The 17,655-nt window shown below is 46.6% G+C and overlaps 1 protein-coding gene across 1 annotated transcript in view; it reads left to right on the top strand.

The window, feature by feature from the left end:
• Positions 1 to 17,655, top strand: part of LOC138295371 (EMILIN-1-like) — a 120,246-nt gene that overhangs the window by 78,392 nt on the left and 24,199 nt on the right. The window contains exon 2 of the mRNA XM_069233614.1: positions 7,894 to 8,019. Within this exon, the coding sequence (XP_069089715.1) occupies positions 7,894 to 8,019 (126 nt within the window). The remainder of the gene's footprint in view (positions 1 to 7,893; positions 8,020 to 17,655) is intronic.

Below are 17,655 nucleotides of genomic sequence, written 5' to 3'. Positions count from 1 at the left end.
CATCTAAGGCCCAACGCCACTCTTTCGACCAAACCCTCACCCAGCAAAACCGACCAACGTGACTGCAAACACCATTCACGCGTACAACAAATGTGTAAGTAGGTTTCACCCTTTCTGGATGAAAAACATAGAGCTGCCATACACCGGGTCCTTTATGGCACCAAGACAGACAACTGCAACTCTGAGTGCGCCAAAGGAAGTACCCACCGCCTCCAAGTATTTAAAAATATAACTGGCAGAACTTTGGCCAAAGTTCAGAAGTGCTGGTTGATCAGCATTCCCAAGACCCGTGCAGTGAGAACTGACCCCCAGTACCAAAGGGAGGGTCATTAAAAAACTGATGTGCAGGCTACAACGCCGTGCGCATGTAGCAAAGCTCCAGGGCATGTGTAAAGAAATATTTTACACCACAAACTGCTCCTGTTCCCTAGGATAAGCTTCCATTTCAAAGCTGACTGTCCACCATTTTAGGAAAGACATCACCAGCCATGACTGCGAGATGATTGGCAGTGAGTGGCAAAAGTGTTTCTAGTGCTTTTGTCCTTCTTCGGTTTTCAGAGCACGGGGCTTGTGGCAGGTTAGCTGCGGTACGTTTTACAGCCTCCAGGATGGCTGGGTAAGTGCAAGGCTTGCTCTGAGACATGCAGTCGTCGGCTGACGCGCAGCTCACGAATTTCAACTCTGTCAAGACAAACTCAGCCTTCCATCCTTCCAAGGGTGATAGGTTTGGTATCATTAAAGAGGGTGATAGTAACAGCGGTGCTTAGAAAGCACTTCGTGGCATCTCTGTTGCCAACATCCACCCTGAGTTGGGAGATGCTGCAGAGAAAACGTGGAAGGACTCATCCTTCAGTGTTGGGTTTCCCCTCCCTGCCGCAGTCATTCAGGCCACCAACCACTGAAAGTATCTCATGAAAAGTATAGGGAAAGCGGAAGTGACATCACGCATCCTTTGAACAACTGGTAACATCAGGGGAAGTAATATCCCACGGCTTTTGACTGTAAAAGCACCATAAAAAGTAACATTGTTTGACTCTGAAGAAAACACGGTGGTTAAAATATCATATATTGGCAATTAATTAAAAATCAGCATATGGCAGCAGAAGAAACTGGACTGGACTTCTGAGGGTGATCACTGGAGTCCGAGTTGCAAGTCACGGTGACCCCTACATGACCCCTCTGCCACTTGCGGTCCTCCAGGCTGCTGCTCACCTCCCAGATGGTGGGTCACGAAGCATCCTGTAATCTTTTTCCTGTGGGTGCTGGGACTCGGCATGTTTATTTATTCCTAATGGGAAATGTGTAACTATGTAACTTGAAACGTGTGATATGACACTGAACTTTGTAACCAATGGCACTCACCTCTTGCCTTGCAATATCCCAACATACTCACTGTACCTATGTCCATGTTGCTTTACATCCCATCTATATGCCTCTAAGTAAGTTTTGTAGTGGTCGAACAATATTAAAGTAAACGTACAGTTGTGATCCCAGCTCCACTCGCCAGTGTTCAGTTTGTATCTTGTTGACAATATTCTGTTTGTACCTTTACAACAAGTTCTGAAGTCAGTGAAACATGGCTTTGTTAGAGACAGGGAATGCTTTGTAATGTAGGTTGTGCTGTGGTCCATGGCAGTGATGGTCTGCAGTGGTTAGCCAAGTAGACGCAGCCTTGAGATCCTATCCCAGAAGGCCATCTCCTCATACGTACGCCCGCTCCTTTAAAGTGCAGACGGACTGGACCCGACAGATGGATACACCAGGCCAGATGCAATGAGAAAACGTACCTGGCCGCCCTCCATCAATGACACTCCTGGGTGTGGAAGTAATATCTAACGCCGCAGGCATCCCGCCGCGAACAAATTCTGTAGATCCAACCACAGCGCGGTCGGTTACACTGACCCTTCTCGTTGACTTTGGCTAGCTCGTGTGATTTTAATGGCTTTTTAGTGACAATGTAACATTCATTACAAAGTTGCATTGAAAAAAGTGGAAGAGCGTACGCCTTTGGTGGCAAGCGATTGTGGATGGGGTTCTAAACACGCAGGCGATATCGTCTGAAGCTGTGGGCAATGGCAGCTGTTAATAACCTGCTCCCACAAAGATGGCCTGGAGCCCATGTCAGCGCGGGCTGAGGTATTTATTTCATCCTCACACATGACCTCACACAAGTGTGGCGTGATGTTTCGTCAACACGTCCCATGTATGGGGGAACAAGCACAGCTCTCACCAAAATTCAACTTCCTTGGGTCTCCACAGTCCAAAAGAGACCTGCTCCTCGACCCACCTGTTTCCATTAAGGCATTAGAGGTCAAATCGTCTGGTCTTCTTCTCCACTTGGGGACAAGGCCGTGCAGTGTCGAAGAGCAGCTGTGGAACCAGTGATTGCGGCGAGCCACCATGGTCGCTGGCACGCCGGCTTACAGCCGCTCCATCACGCTTCGACATTCTGAGACCCAGATGGGGCTGGAAAAATACTGCAATGCCAATGAGGGTAGAGGTGCCCAAAGTGGCCAGATCACTTCATACTTCATTCAGGACCAGCCCATCGCTGAGGGTACCCGGTACAAAAATGGATCATTCCTTCCGGGGTGGTCATCAGTAGATAGTGTAGGCAATCAGATCTCTGTGCTGCTCTTCTCTTGTCCTCTGTCTTGGAGCTGGGACACATATTCAAATAATGAGATCCCAGGTTCGGTTCCATCTTTCTGTTGGGAGTAGGGACCAGTTGTTTTTGCAAAGTAAAGAAGAGATCTTCCATGACATAATGCGTGAAAACGGCAGCTGCATTTGGCCACCATAACCGTCCACTGCAACGAGGCAAATTCCTATTCTTGCCAAGAGGCCACTTCTCAGTTCCTTGTAGAACTCATGGGCTTAGAATGAATTAAACACAACTCTTTCTACCTCTTTTAAAACTGGCAAAGGTTCATGATGGGCCACCAGCAGTGAGATATGGATGGAGCAGACCTCTTTCAAAGATGGCTGCCTCCAGGGATGTTGTCCCCTCACTGTGTTTAGTTTGCTTTATCTTGGTTCTAGCTAGACTATATGGGCTATGAATAGAAGGAAAGGCTCTAGAAGGAATTCAGAGATGCAGACACCCAGGCCACTGATGTTGTTTCTTTTGCTAAGACTTTTCCAAAGAAGGGGGAGGAAACTTGTAGTTAAAGGAGTCGGGTAGATTTTGTGTCTCTTAAGTGAGTCTCCATCTAAAACTGGGGAAGTTCTGATATAAATGGAACAATGGGGGGGTTGTCTACGAACTCTAAATATAAGGCCTTCAAGAGAAAGACAGTGCACAGTGGATGCGTTCAAGGGGCAGGAACACGTTGATCTACCAACCGGTCTCAGCTTGAACACTAGAGGTGTGAAGTCACAACTTCTTGTAAGAGCCACGAGTGTGCTCCAATGTAAATGAAATGAAGATTTATATAGCACAGCTTATCACCCGTGAAGGTCTCAAGGCACTGTCTACAGGCACTTTTAAGTGATTTGCCCGGAATCACAGGACATTGCACCAGTGCCAAGGACCGAACCCAGGTCTCCAGCTCCTGAGGAAGTCGCTCTGACCGCTGAGCTACATCCTCTTCCTCTGTAAGTCAGGGAATTGCTTCTGCCTGGGTCTAGATGAATAAGACAATACATTTCACATAATGACAGTCATGAATTTGCCACAGTAGATACAAAGCCATTGTCTCAATGAGTCATGAAATGGCTCATTTTTTAATGCATTCACATAAGCATGAATGTATGTGGTGTTTGTATACTGTGAACCTAGCAGAAAGGCAACGGAGCACTTTACAGTGTCAAAAACAAAGAGTCAGTCAGTCATTCAATGATTGGAGAGGGAACCCGGTTCTGAGACTTATTACATTATAAACAATGAAAATGCTTCCATGAAGTAACCCACCAAAAGGAGAGTAAAATGACACCATAATAAGAATTTAATATAGTTAGCAATAAGAAACAATGTCATTCTGTCCATGACTACAAAATTATGCATACAAATATGCATGAAATTTTCCTTGCAGCACATGTTGACCTGTTGTCTTTCAGGTCAACCCCACTCCAGTCTCTGCCTTTACACAAAGTGTGTTTTAGTGGGAGTCTGGAAGGCCTGAGTGATTGGACACTGGTCATGCTGGGCCATACTTGTGACTAGGGGTGGGTACAAAGCTGCGGAGATGCAAAGAAAGAGATTCTGCAGAATTCTGTCAGTGGGCAGAAAATATACAGCTGGCACTGTCTGGGCTGAAATTTAGCAGCACTGAAAATCAGCATAAAATGGCACCAGCATTGAGCAAGAGCGTGCAGCCATTCGAGTTCGATTTTGTTGATGCTCGAGTAAAAAATCGACTCAACCAGCAGCCCCTTGACTGCAGAAGCTCGCGTATGCCTGCAACCAGCCTCATTAGAAAATCACACTAGAGGATGCCAAATCTCGGTGCACTTTCCAGAATGAATATTCTGGAGCCTAGCGGGAGAAAGATTCTGCCATGTGGTGTTTGGTGGAATTTGGCCAGAACTTCACATTAAAGAATAACGCGGAGTTGCCTAAATTCTGCTAACTCTGCCGAACAGAATATTTCATCCACCCCGACTTGTAACATTGAAGATTGTCCTTGCTCCATCTGATTCCTTCTCCTCTGATGACAATCCCAGACTTTTTACATCTACCTTTGGGAATTCATTCTCTCCATTAACTTTTGGCAACAGATGATTTGCATCCAGGGGACCTATTACCCCGGAAGGATACTTCTGCTTTTCTAGTTTTAGTCTTCCGCCAGCTGCTCTCCATCCAGGTCTCAAGCTCTGTCAGACAACCGCACACAGCTTCCTGTTTCTCAGGCTGAGGAGCTCTAAGTGAAACTTGGGGACCAGAAACATGGTGAAGGGAGATTTGTTGTGTTTGCTTTTGGTCACGAATCCCCCAAACCCTGCTTCTCTGATCTCATGCCACTTCCCACCTGACTCTACCATTTTGTCTTGTGGCGACCTTCGAAAAGTTAAAGCTGCAGAACTTTATAAACCTATACATAAACACCCACGAACGTAACACACAAAGCAACACTTTCAATGTAACTAAGCCAGAGAACCACACAAAGGAAAAAAATTAAATAATTGAGGACAATATTTGCACACCCTCTGTACTGCCTACTGATGTTCTTGACGTATCTTGCATTTTCCAGCATTTTATATTATATATTTTTTATCGCATGATGCTCAATGTCCCACCAAGATGAGCTTCCTCCCCACCCAGAAGCAGAAAATGGCGTATCTGCTGGAAGGATAATAGTCCAATGTTACACAGCGAGCGGGGCCTCGTGCTGCCGCCCAGAGCCCACTGCAGCTAAACTCTTCAGCCAGCAGGGGGCGGTGGCTGGTCCACCAGCTGCTGCTTTGCAGGCAGCAGAGCTGTGTCACAGCAAGTCCTTAACATACCTATGATTTCAGGAAAGAGAACGCGTGGCTGGTTGGACCAGATTACTCACTGCTGTTTTTATTATACAGTTTATTCAGCTGTGTTTCTCTCTTCTGGTTTAATGTTTTACGCATTATGAAAGTCTCAATCCACACAAATCTGTGATACAGGGCGAAAGGTGAACCTGTGCTGTTACCAAACTAGGGGCCACATTTACAAGGTCTTTGCGCCACCGTTGCATCATATTTTTGACGCAGCGGTGGCTCTAGCAGTGCACTGCACTGCTCCGGATTTACAAACTCACGCATTGGGCCCAATGCAACAGTTTGTAAAGCTGCGCATCACATTATAACTGCACCAGGTATAACGTATGCAGGATAGGCGTTCCCTCGGAAAAGCCATGCAGAACTGACGTAGTGAAACTTACAACATTTGACTGCAACTTCATTGCATCAGAATGTTACCGCCTGCTCAGAGCAGGCATAAAATTAATGCAGAGCTTTTCTCTATGAGGGCCTCCTCAAATTGCCGGAGTAGTGTGATTTTTTTTATGCTAGTCCAGCAACGCGTGCGTTTAGCGCCAACAGATGCGTCAGAATTTCTGACGCCTCTGTGAAAACGTGCGCCATGGAACTCTGTATTGTAAATGAAGCACATCCATGGCACCGTTAGGGGATCGTAGGGCAGTGCAACACATCTGACGCATCAGGCCAATGCATCAGATTTTTGTAAATGAGTCCCTAAAAATGGAGTTACTGTGCAACACCCAAAGCACAGCGTGCATGTCTTTCTTCATATGTGTGGAGATGCTGGACACACAATTTAGTGTTTAGTAAAGTACAAGTATCCCTTATCAGTGTGGATACTGGGAGTTGTATAGACATGTGTCATACATTTCTTTTATACCAAATGCCACCTCCCTATTATTTATTATTCACAATAAAACAGTTCTACAGCCAGTTTACGTTAGCACAAAGCACGAACCTGAAAGAGAGAATTAGCAGAGTAAATATAAAATAACACCCCTCCTAAACGAACTGCCCAGATCATTTCTGGGGAGCATGCTGATATTTTCGGGCCCTTTAATTTTGTTCAGTCAGGTGGTGCTTCCACCAGGTGGCGCCCTACGTCCGCTTTTATGGGTAGGCTTGGGTAAGCCCCAGCCGTGACCCGTGGTTTCATTGTGAAAGAGATAAGCTGTTTATGTTGGACAGGCAGGCTAGCAGCACTGCGCATGTGCACCGAGAAGGGCGGGAGCGGAAGGTGTTAGGACACCGAGGATTTGCCTATTTTCACTGGGTTATGTCACACTTAAGACATACTTGCGGACTTTTTGTGACCAAATGAGGGTCGTTTTTTCAGGTTTCAAAACGACTAATTAGCATGATGATGGTGTCACCATCAATGACGTCATGTGGCCTATTCTTGTATGCATGTGATGTCATCACCTCAAATTACATCACGTACCCGGGGGTGGGGATTACTCCGCCTGACGTGCTGAGGGTCTCAGTGGCTGGGAAGAGATGCACATCTCTGGTCTATTCAATAGAAACATGTATCAGACAGGGGTGGGGCCAAACATCTGCAATAGGCACATCTGCATTGTCTGTGCTCCAGAAGTTGTACTTGTACTTGGTTACAGCCCAAGGGTGTCTGTGACGAAAAAAGCCATAAAATGAGAGTTGCCCTGAACTTTTAACGGGATGTTTACGTGAGCAATGTCTAGCAGTTCGGTTCTACTGGCAGAGCGGTTTCCGTGTGGAGGTGCCCGAGTTTGAATGGGCAGCGTCTGGACGGGACTATACATTGCTGCACACGCAGTGGCAGTATGCGTGCTACAGACCTGATTTTTACACGTAAATACAGACAGAAAACATTCTGTTTCCTGCCTGTTTTTGTTTTTAAAAGTGGAAAAATACTGAAAATTGTGCTTCTAATAAGTGACTTTCCATGTTTTCTGTTATGAATCTCATGACAACATATGAGCAGATAGAGAGCTTGGGGAGCTATAAAACAGCTGAAGATATATTCAAGTACAGGCACATGTTAAAATGTAATTGTAATAAATTGCTAATATTTACCTGTGGGTGCGTTGTTTCGCTATATTTGGTTGCCGAAAGCGACAGGCATCAAAGTATGAGTGTATGTTCACCAGTTAAATAAACGTGGAAATGTAGCATTTGAGACGTCACTTATTCGCAAACCACAAAATAAATATGGATATATACTAATAAGATGGGCAAAAAATAAATATGGATAAATACAGACGGAAATGTTAAAAAAATATATACCTTAAAACTGCGAGTGAGTTAGTATAAAATCATTGTAGTCCACCGCTCAGATGAGCTTGAGATGCCCCTGACTTTAGACGGCGCCGCGGACTAGTATCCGAGTTATTGAATGCCTTGCTGCTATGCTATGTTGTGTGTACGTGGTTTACTAACCCATCTTCCCTCTTGCGTCCCCAGGAACTGGTGCGCCTATGTGGTGACGCGGACCGTCAGCTGTGTGGTGGAGGACGGCGTTGAGAGCTTTGTGAAGCCGGAATACCAGCCATGTGCCTGGGGCCAGGTCCAGTGTCCACGGGTCGTCACGTGAGTGTTTCACCAATGTACTGAGCCAAACTCGAGTGCTTGAAGAGAGAGAGAAGGTTCTGGAAACCGATACCCTGAGCCTTACTCAGACTTTAGGGCTTCAGCCTTTGTGCTAAGATTGTGTGCTGCAGTGCGGAAGTGGGCTGGAAAGTAGTGGACAGGAAGTTATGCAAGCAAGGGACCTCGGGCCATATGTACAAACACTTTTTCCCATAGACACAGAATGGGTAAAAACCTTTGCTACATCTGGCCCCTCGAGGCATATTTACGAGTTCCGTGCACCACCTGAGCCTTATTTTTTTATGCTTCTGCTGCACAGACTGAAGACCCATATCTATGAGGCCACGCAAAGCCACTTTGAGTTGCTTTTCAGACAAAAAGAGGGTGGAAGCACGCTGCCTCACATCCCATTACTCAGTTCGCCCCAATGCATTATGGTTATCGAGGTGCGTGATAATACGTACTTTAGTGACAGTCGTTAGTTTTTCACCCTTATTGGTGCAGCCAGTGCTGTGTCTCTAGACACGTGTTTCAGGATAGTTGTCCTTCTTCAGTAGCGAGCAACACGTTCTCTGGGGGATGCTGGGAATGCTGCCCAAGGTCTCCTCGGGTGTCTGTACCTCTCGCTAGGCGCAGGTGGATCAGCCAAAGCTTCTCTGTTCATTAGCTTAAGGGAGCCTTTTCGAACAAAAAGAGGGTGGAATCACACTGCCTCACTTTGAGCGGCTTTTCATGGCCTCACAGATTTGGAGTAACGCAAGGCCGCATAAGTCGTTGCGTTGCCTTTCTCTGCGCCAGGGAGGCTTTCCCATGGGCGTTGCAGTGAGTTTTCCCAAGCTACACCCATGGGTTTTGACGCATTCTCAGATTTGCAAGGACGTGTAAACCTGGGGATGCGCCAAAACCTCACAGCTCCCCAGGGGAGGCACAATGAGGCGAAATATCTTTATGTCTCCTTGTTCTTTCCTCTTTCTTCGTGTGCTGCATTCTGCAGCCCTCGTAGAAAGAGTATAAAGCCTCTATGAATTGTGTTCATGCAGGAAGGTGCCCCTTGCTGCACAGAAACGATTGTCCATGTAACTCAGGCACCATGGTGCCAGGGTGCCTGTGTCGGTGCTAGGCTGCCAAAAGGGTGCTGCGCAGGAGGAGAGGACAGGCATGCACTGTATTTTGTAAATAGAGTGCATTTCTGCCCTTTCCCTGTGGCGCACGGCGTTGCAGCAGAGTCACTTGCTACCCTGCGCCACCTCTTGAGTAAATAGGCCCCCTAATAGTTTGCTTTGGGGACCAGGGGATCACTGGAGGGAAGAGGGGCACCTTGGATGAGCCGAGAGCTGAGTGGTGCTCTTGAGAGGCCAGGTATGGATGGGGGCGAGACGAGGCCAGGGCTGAGAGCAGAGAGAACGCCAGGTCCATGTGGATGTCTGTGGCAGGTTTTGTCTGTTCAGGCATTAAGAGAAAATGTCACCCTTTATGCCAGAGTTCCTTCTGTAGGGCAGGCTCAGATCTGCCTGACATGTACAAGGACTTCCCGCTGACAACGCACGCAGCTGGGTGCTTCCGGGGGATTAACATGCCCCACCCACACAGAAATGAGTCCTGAGGAGGAAACACTTGTCCCCTCTGTACCTCGCCCCCTTGCATCCCGCCTACTTCCTTCAGCGCCCCCCCCCTTCCAGGTCAAGTAAAAAACATCTCATCCAGAGGAGATTGACCCGGAGACAGGTCTGTTCGTGTGAGTGTGCTTGTGTGGGTCACTGTGCACTGCTGACAGCTCCTTCCTTCACGCTGGCAGCTTTTCAGCGCTTCACTCGGGGGTTCAGGAGCAATAAACACAAGCATGGTGATGAAACCGTCATGGGGGGGAGCTGTCTGCAGACACATGCTGACTCACAGCACACAGGCACCTCTGTCTGTCCGTCCATCCACCCATCCAATCCATCCACCCACCCATCTATCAATCCATCCCACCCATCCACCCTTCCATCCATCCATCCGACCACCCATCTATCAATCCATCCAACTATCCATCCCACACATCCACCCTTCCATCTATCCACCCATCCATCCACCCATCTACATGCGTACTTGAATTACAGGAAAGGAGTTGATGTTTACACCAGTGATTGGTCCCTTGGCGTTAGTTTCCAGGAGCGCCGACCGGAGGGTAGGTCCATGGCATAGGACCATCAACATAATTTGTCAGCCTGAGTCCTTGGTATGTGCTTCCCAAGAAGCCTCATCTCGAGTTTGGGGATGGGTGACCTTTCTTTGACTTAGCCAGTTGACTTAAAGTAAGGGACTATTTCTTAATCCTAAATTAGGGTGTAACTTCTGTTTTGTTATTTGGAGAAGCTGCTATTTTCTCTTTGGTCGTGATCAAGCGTCAATGGATCCGGCTGGACCACTAGACGCGAAACATGTTGACCCTGGATTAGAGGTACCACAATAGTTGTAGTCCTCTTATGGTATTTGTTTTTTTAGAGTAATTGAGCATCACAACTCGAATCTTTTTACTTTAATTCTTGGTTTTTAGTCTTGGTCTTCATCTCGTACGTACTGATTAAATTTATGATGTGTTTGTTTAGATGAATAACCAATTTTAAGTTTCCCTGTTCTCTCCAACTTGTGCTGGTGCCTGGATTAAGGTATCCTTCTCTTTATAGTTTGAACCCACCAGTCACTATAAGAGCAGTACGGCTTAGAGACCCCATTTGGGGAGCCCGTCAGGCGCTGCAGCGCCGGCCTGGCGAGTAGCATTCCCGATGATGATGCCAGTCATCTATTGCGATGCGTGAGGGATCTTGCTCCTGAGACACTAGGTCCCCTAGAACTTTTTGTTAACTTGGAACAGTGTACCCTTTATTGCTGTGGTTAGTTTCCAGGATCCCTGGAACTTTCACATTTGGTATCCTGATCTTTTAATCTCCTTTTGTTTAAGACTGACACCCAGTTTTCTGTTTTTATATATTAAAGCACACAGAAAACAGGTTCTCTTTAGAGTGTCTCTGCACCTTCGATTATGACTGTCAAGCCAGCATCTCTGCACGTTGACAGCAATGGGACTTAAAAATGTGACAAAGTGTCCTTGAATGACTGCACGTTTGTGCTGTAACGATAATAATTTCATATGAGTTTATTGTTGTAATGTATGTGTCTCCTTATAATGTCAAACTACAAAACACATACACATGTGCGTGTATGTTTAGTGCTTAAATATATGTAAAACAAGCACTGGCATAACCAATAGATCTTGCCTTTGGGACCTTATAAGTGTTTAGCCATGTAGCACACAAGCTGCAAGTTTACAAACATCACAAACAAGGAAGAGCAACCGGTCACATTTAGTGTAACAGCAATAGTTGTGCTGGGTATTTTTTAAAGTTTGTGTGCTTGAACCTTTGTGCTTATTAATGGATTTAAAACATTAGCGCTGGAACGTTGTTTGAGTAATGTCTAAAAACACTGCAATACGGGTAGAGGGTGGTTGGGGTGCAACATGCAGAGCTGCCAACATTGGGACTGGGGAACCGGGTTTGAGTCCGGGGTCGGCTGTATTAAAAAAATAAAATGCTGATCATCAAAATAAACTCTTAACAAATAAAATTAAACAATGACTGTCGAAACGCAGCGATAAGGGGTAAAATAAGAAAGGCTTTTGGTAAATTGTTTACTTTTGTCTGCAGCCACGAGATTATTGCTCAACGGCCTAACCGTTTGGGAAGTGGTAGGTTAAGAGGTCTAGCCCGGTACCCCACCCCCCAGTCTTTCTCTCTTGCGCATGCTCGTGCTCCCAGAAGCCTCTGGCTCAACACGGCGGCCATTTGTAAAGAAATAATACAGCACTTGCAAGAAGTTAGCGATGTGGCGTAACATACAGAGCTGCCGACTTTGGAACTGGGGAACAAGGTTCGAGTCTGGGGTCAGCTGTATTAGAAAAAATGCAGATTGTAAAAAGTTACTTGTAACAAAAATTGCATGGAGTGCTCCCCACAAGCCGAGAATTGGCTTGGGTAGAAAATACCTACTCGTTGAGTGCCAAGACTGAAGGGACAAGTGAGGTGTGAGGAAACCCACATGGAGAAATACATGCACGTAGGCTCCTGGGGCCAAGGCCACCAATAAATACAAAAATTGTAAGCCAGAACCTGTGGCAAACTGAACAAGCATTTGCAATGCAATGGGTCTTGCATTTGCTCGAGTTAGAGCTGTTAACATTGTAAATTCCTCACTGGACTTTTCTTGCCGCTTAAATTGAAAATGAAAAGTAAAACAGTTGACATAAGCGAGCCGAGTCAAAGCGCCATGGCTACCATGAGCATGAGCGCGAAGGAGAGATGCAACAAGAAAAAGAAGTTCACTCGCAGTCAAACGTATCAGCAATCGTGCAATTATCCATGTAACAGGGGCAGTCTAGAAGGCTGTAACAAAACCGCCCCAAGGACGGACAAACTTAAAGCATTTACTAATAAAAACAAAATATTTTTGAAAGGCAAGCCCACCAACGAGTGAAAGTGATGAGCGTACGCGGGTGTGGTTAATAGACCACAATTCTTACAACAGCTCAAAGCTCTTGCGCTTGACGTAAAAAGTAGTGTGCCGAAACTAACGAATATGGCCGATCGTGAGATGATCCACGTAATAGGGGCAGTCTCCAGGGAGTGACCAAAACACAAAAAGTAGGGACAAATGTAACCTATTCACCAATGAAAACAAGGGAAATTCAAAAAGCACATGAAAGAACCAATCACAAGTGATGGGGCATGCTGAAGCCCCATACAGTAGATACAGCATGTCGAGAGACAGCGCATGCACAGCCTCGGCTCGCCCTAAAAACTGCCCCTTAGAATTTAAGTTTTACACCAAATAAAAAACAAACCTGGGTAAGTGCAGACAAAAGTGTTAAAAATCACAAATTTCCCAAAAGCAGGAGCCCTTTTTAAGTCAGAGTGAGGAAGGGAGACATCAGAAGTAGTGTGTGTGTTGTACACTTTAGTAGGACCCCTGGGGGTTGAGTTCCACCCTCAGGAGTAGCTACAAGGTCCTTTTGCTCTCAGTGGTCACTATTATGTTATTTGTTGAACTGGGAGGAGTTGCAAGTCATTCACCGATGAGTAAACTCATCAGTGTAGCAAAATCAACAGGAAAAAAACTGTCTCAAACACTGAATGGACTGGAGCCCTTTCTCATGCACTCATTCTCACCTATTCACTCCTCTGTATGCTCTGTGTAGGGACATCACTCAATAAGGGCCTGATTTATAAATTTTTAGCGTTGCATTTATGTCATTTTTTGACACAAAAGCGGCGCAAACTTACAAAATTCAATTATATTTTGTACGTTTGCGCCGCTTTTGCGTAAAAAAATGACGCAAATGCGGTGCTAAAAAAGTAATCGGGCCCTAAATTAACACAAGTATTGTGAAGGTCCTATAGTACGGAGGCTTTGTGTAGCTTACAGATCCTTTGCCCAAATCTTGCTCTAAGAAGGGGCTTTCACATGGGACCTGGAATGATCCCACACTTTCCAGGCTCCACTTCAGCAACATTCATTCATACATTTTCAATTACAATCAAGCTCTGCTGTCTTCAGTGGTGAGGAAGCTTGACACTAAGGGCCTGATTTACAGTTTGGCGTACAGGTTATTCCATCACAAACGTGACGCTATCCCGTCCGCCGTAGTACAATTCCCATAGGCTATAATGAGATCGTAATACAGCAGACGGATATCCGTCACATTTGTGATGGAGCAACCCCATCTGCCAAACTCTAACTCAGGCCCTAAGATTCCTGAAGCACAATTTTTAAAAATACTTGGAAAAAGATTCTGCTTATCACACCCGGTCAAAACAGAAGCAGCATCCGGTGGGCCCTGCATTAACTTTTGGCCCCAAGCCTTACACTGACTTCAGACAAGCCTGGTTGGAGGCATATGGAAAGTACCCTAAGGGTGCTTCATGAGACCAGAAAGTTATATCTTTTATTTTATGATAACACAAAAATGGCTGCCAATGAGCACCTGGCAGACGGCTGGCTTGCAGCTCATGATGGGAGATGGTTCTGGTGTCAGAGGGAGAGAAGTGCTCAGACAGGCTGTGTGTATGGGGTTATCCAGGCCAACACAGAGGAGTTTTTATTGCACCATGTGTTGCTCCAGTGTGGTAAATCTAGGCCTTCACCACACGGGTGGCGGAGAGTGCCCCACATTTCAAGTTTTGCCTCTTTGACAGTTGGGGTTTTTGCATCAAAGTGATAGCATCCACCGTGGGAGAAGACAATTTTTAAGAGCTCTTTAGTGGAAAATAAGAATATCCCTGTATGGGACTGTGAGATTATCAATGCTTGATGTCGGCACTGAAAATGCACTGCCAAAGGGGGGTACATTGTCAGAGCACAAGTTGTTTCCCTATCATGCAAGGGGTGTTTCTTAACACTCTAGGGAAACACAGATTATCTGTTTCTGAAAGTCTGCCAGCTTTACGTGGCAGTCCTTCACCGTGCTAACTCTGCCAAACACAGGGCCCAATTCTTAAAGATAAACTTAGACCAAAATCCTAGGTTTATGACTTTCTGTATTCACAAAAGTAAGTTACAAGTAGTATCTTTACATCTGCATCCAGAGTGGAATCTCCGCACTCGGGCGGAATCCCTGCACTCGGGGCGGAATCCCTGCACTTGCGCCGATCTCTGCTCCAAGTGCGGAGATTGCACCCCGAGTGCGTATGTAAAAAAACTACGCATAACTTACCTTTGTGAATAGCGAAAAGTAGTAAATTTTGACTTTTGGTCTAAACTTAGAGCAAACGTCTTGTTTTACCTTCGTGAAGGAGGCCCTTAGTGTGGCGTAGGGCCACGGCTGCGGATCTTCGGCTGTAAACAGCACCATCTTGCCCGAGTCACCTTGGCGGACTCCACAGCAGCGATGGAGGTGTATTTCGCATAGGACATCCGCCAAGTACAAAATTATAAACTAGGCGGCTGGACAGCTGGAGACACAGATGGCGGATGCAACTTTTTTTCTTTTTTTGGCAGATTCTTCATTGCCGCCCCCCTCTGACCCGGGGCCACAATCTTCCAACACACACTCACCCACCCATCCGCAAACCGGTCAGTCCCACTCCAGCTTCTCACGCTGTGGGTTTTATGAGGAGTAAAGTTCTACTGCAGGCTCTGAAGCAGGAGGCATTTCCTTGCTGCAGTGAAGTATTCTGGTTTAAAGGGTGGGGTGTGTGGGCGGCTGGGCCTGGAAGGGGCCTGCATCATGTGTCCTTACGCTGACAGAGGACTGGGGCTCCCTTGCGTGTGCAGCGAGGCTGTTAGATTTGGCGCCAATCACCTCTTCTGGCGTTTCTCTGCTTCACATCTGGCAGGAAACAGAGCCGAGCTGCTGGTGCTAAGTGCAAGGGATAAGGACGCTGGTGGGAAACAAGGTGAGGTAATGGCCGGAACCAGACCACATGCTTTAAGGAATACTACCCTCTGGTGGTCAAGGCTCAGAACTGCAATTGTAAAAAAAGGAAATTAATGGACTAGGGGCTACATGTATCAAAGTTCGGATTTGCGACTCGCAAATTGTGAGTCACAAATCCGAATGTAGTATAGTGTCATTGACACTAATAGCGATTCGCAAGGGGGTCGCAAATGCCCACCTCATGATTATTCATGAGGTAGGTCGGAATTTACAACCCCTTGGGAATGGCGGCCCTCACAGGGATGGTGGCCTGCTGGAGACAGCAGACCACCATGTCTGTGACTGCTTTTAAATAAAGAAGTATTTTTTTTTTTAGATGCAGCCTGTTTTCCTTAAAGGAAAATGAGATGCATTTAAAAAACAAAAAATGAAACGTTTTTGTTTCATTTTTTCAGAGCAGGCAGTGGTCCACAGGACCACTGCCTGCTCTGAAAAAATGTTTTCAGTGACAGTCACAAAGGGGAAGGGGTCCCATGGGGACCCCTTCCCGTTTGCAAATGGGTTAGCACCAGTGTGACACTTGTGCTAACTGCGATTGTTTTGCGACCACTTTCACGGTCACAAAACAATCATACATGGGACTGCGACTCGCAATTAGGAAGGGAACACCCCTTCCTAATTGCAAGTCGCAATCCCATTTTGCGATTCGGTAAAAAGTTTCCAGAATCGCAAAACTGGGTTTGTATATGGTGAAGTGCATTTTGCACATCGCAAACAGCCCGATTCGCTGTTTGCGACATGCAAAACCTTTGTACTTGTGGCCCTAGATTCTTAGGGCTCTGTAAAGTCGTGTTCATTTGCACTCTTTAGTCACAGTTGCACGCTGGTTTTTCTGTTTAAGAAGGCTGTATTGAGCCAACGAGCTGACGAGCTCTGGTTGAAGCACCTGCACGCCAGTGAGTGGTACATAAACCTGAGAGGACTTTTGGCAGCATTTCCAGCAACCCCACAGACAAGGCTGCTCTCTGCTGATGAAAGGGCTGAACCCAGAAACACGTGTCCAGAGATTTACAGCACTTGCTGCACCTACTAAGGTGAAAAACTACAATTTACTTTATGGATAAAAAACAAACTTTGGCTGCATTTACCATGATGCATTGGGGCTGACTGCCTGCTGGAGTGTGAGGCAGGGTGCTCCCTTTATGGTTTTCCTATCTGTATTACAGAAGGGGGCGCACAAGCGTCTGCAGCCCCTTCTGCTGGCGCAGATGCCATTTGCACTCCCAGGCCACTTTTTGTAATACAGCCCATGAGGCTGTATTATAAATACGGCATATTTTCATTGTTTGCACCATCTGCAAACAAGAAAAGAGTGCCATGTTACAAACAATGTGCTTCCCCAGGGCAGCCGTGAACTTGTGCGGGGGGGCAACACATTCAAGTGAAATACAGAGCAGCTGTTTAAACGCCACTCCGTGTTTCAGTGTGCAGGTGGCACCAGTCTGCATTTTCAAAGTGTATTAGATATCCCCATGCAGGCACGTGCAGTGAGTGACCGTACCCACTTGCAGGGGGATATCTGGAGGATCCATGGGACCATCTTTGACACCCTTGGATGGCTGCCTTTAGGAGGCGCACTGAATGTGCACCACCTTTTTGTGGGACACTTTCAGTATGCCTCCTAAAGGCATGCTTGCCTCTGAGGCCACATTGGTAACACAGCGGGTGCGCAGAGGCAAAGTGATTCCCTCATTTGCATGGGGGCATGCACCCAGAAAAATGAGGGAACACCTTCCCATGATAGCACTGGCGCTACGCGTGCACCAGCGCTATCAGTATTACAGAAGGGGGCACACATGTCTGTGACCCCTTCTGTAATACCAACGTGCCCCAGGTGCACACAATGTGGGCCCACATGCACATAGCGCCCCAGGTCACTTTCTGTAATATGGCCATTGATATTTGGAAACTTTTCTAGCTTTCAATCAGAGGAGGTCATGTCTCTGAAAGTCCAGAAAGAGTGGCACTCAGTCCCTTATTAGGAATGTGCCCAGAAATATCGTTAGGGGTAGGCAGAGTCAGTCACATGTTAGACATGTGCCCGGAAGGGCTGGTAGGCCTGGTACATCAATCATGTTGGACCTGTGCCCAGAAGGGCTGGTAGGCCTGGTACATCAGTCATGTTAGGCATGTGCCCAGAAGGGCTGGTAGGCCTGGTACATCAG

Source organism: Pleurodeles waltl, chromosome 5 (assembly GCF_031143425.1).
Source record: "Pleurodeles waltl isolate 20211129_DDA chromosome 5, aPleWal1.hap1.20221129, whole genome shotgun sequence".
Lineage (NCBI taxonomy): Eukaryota > Metazoa > Chordata > Amphibia > Caudata > Salamandridae > Pleurodeles > Pleurodeles waltl.
This window is presented reverse-complemented; position numbering and strand designations above follow the sequence as displayed.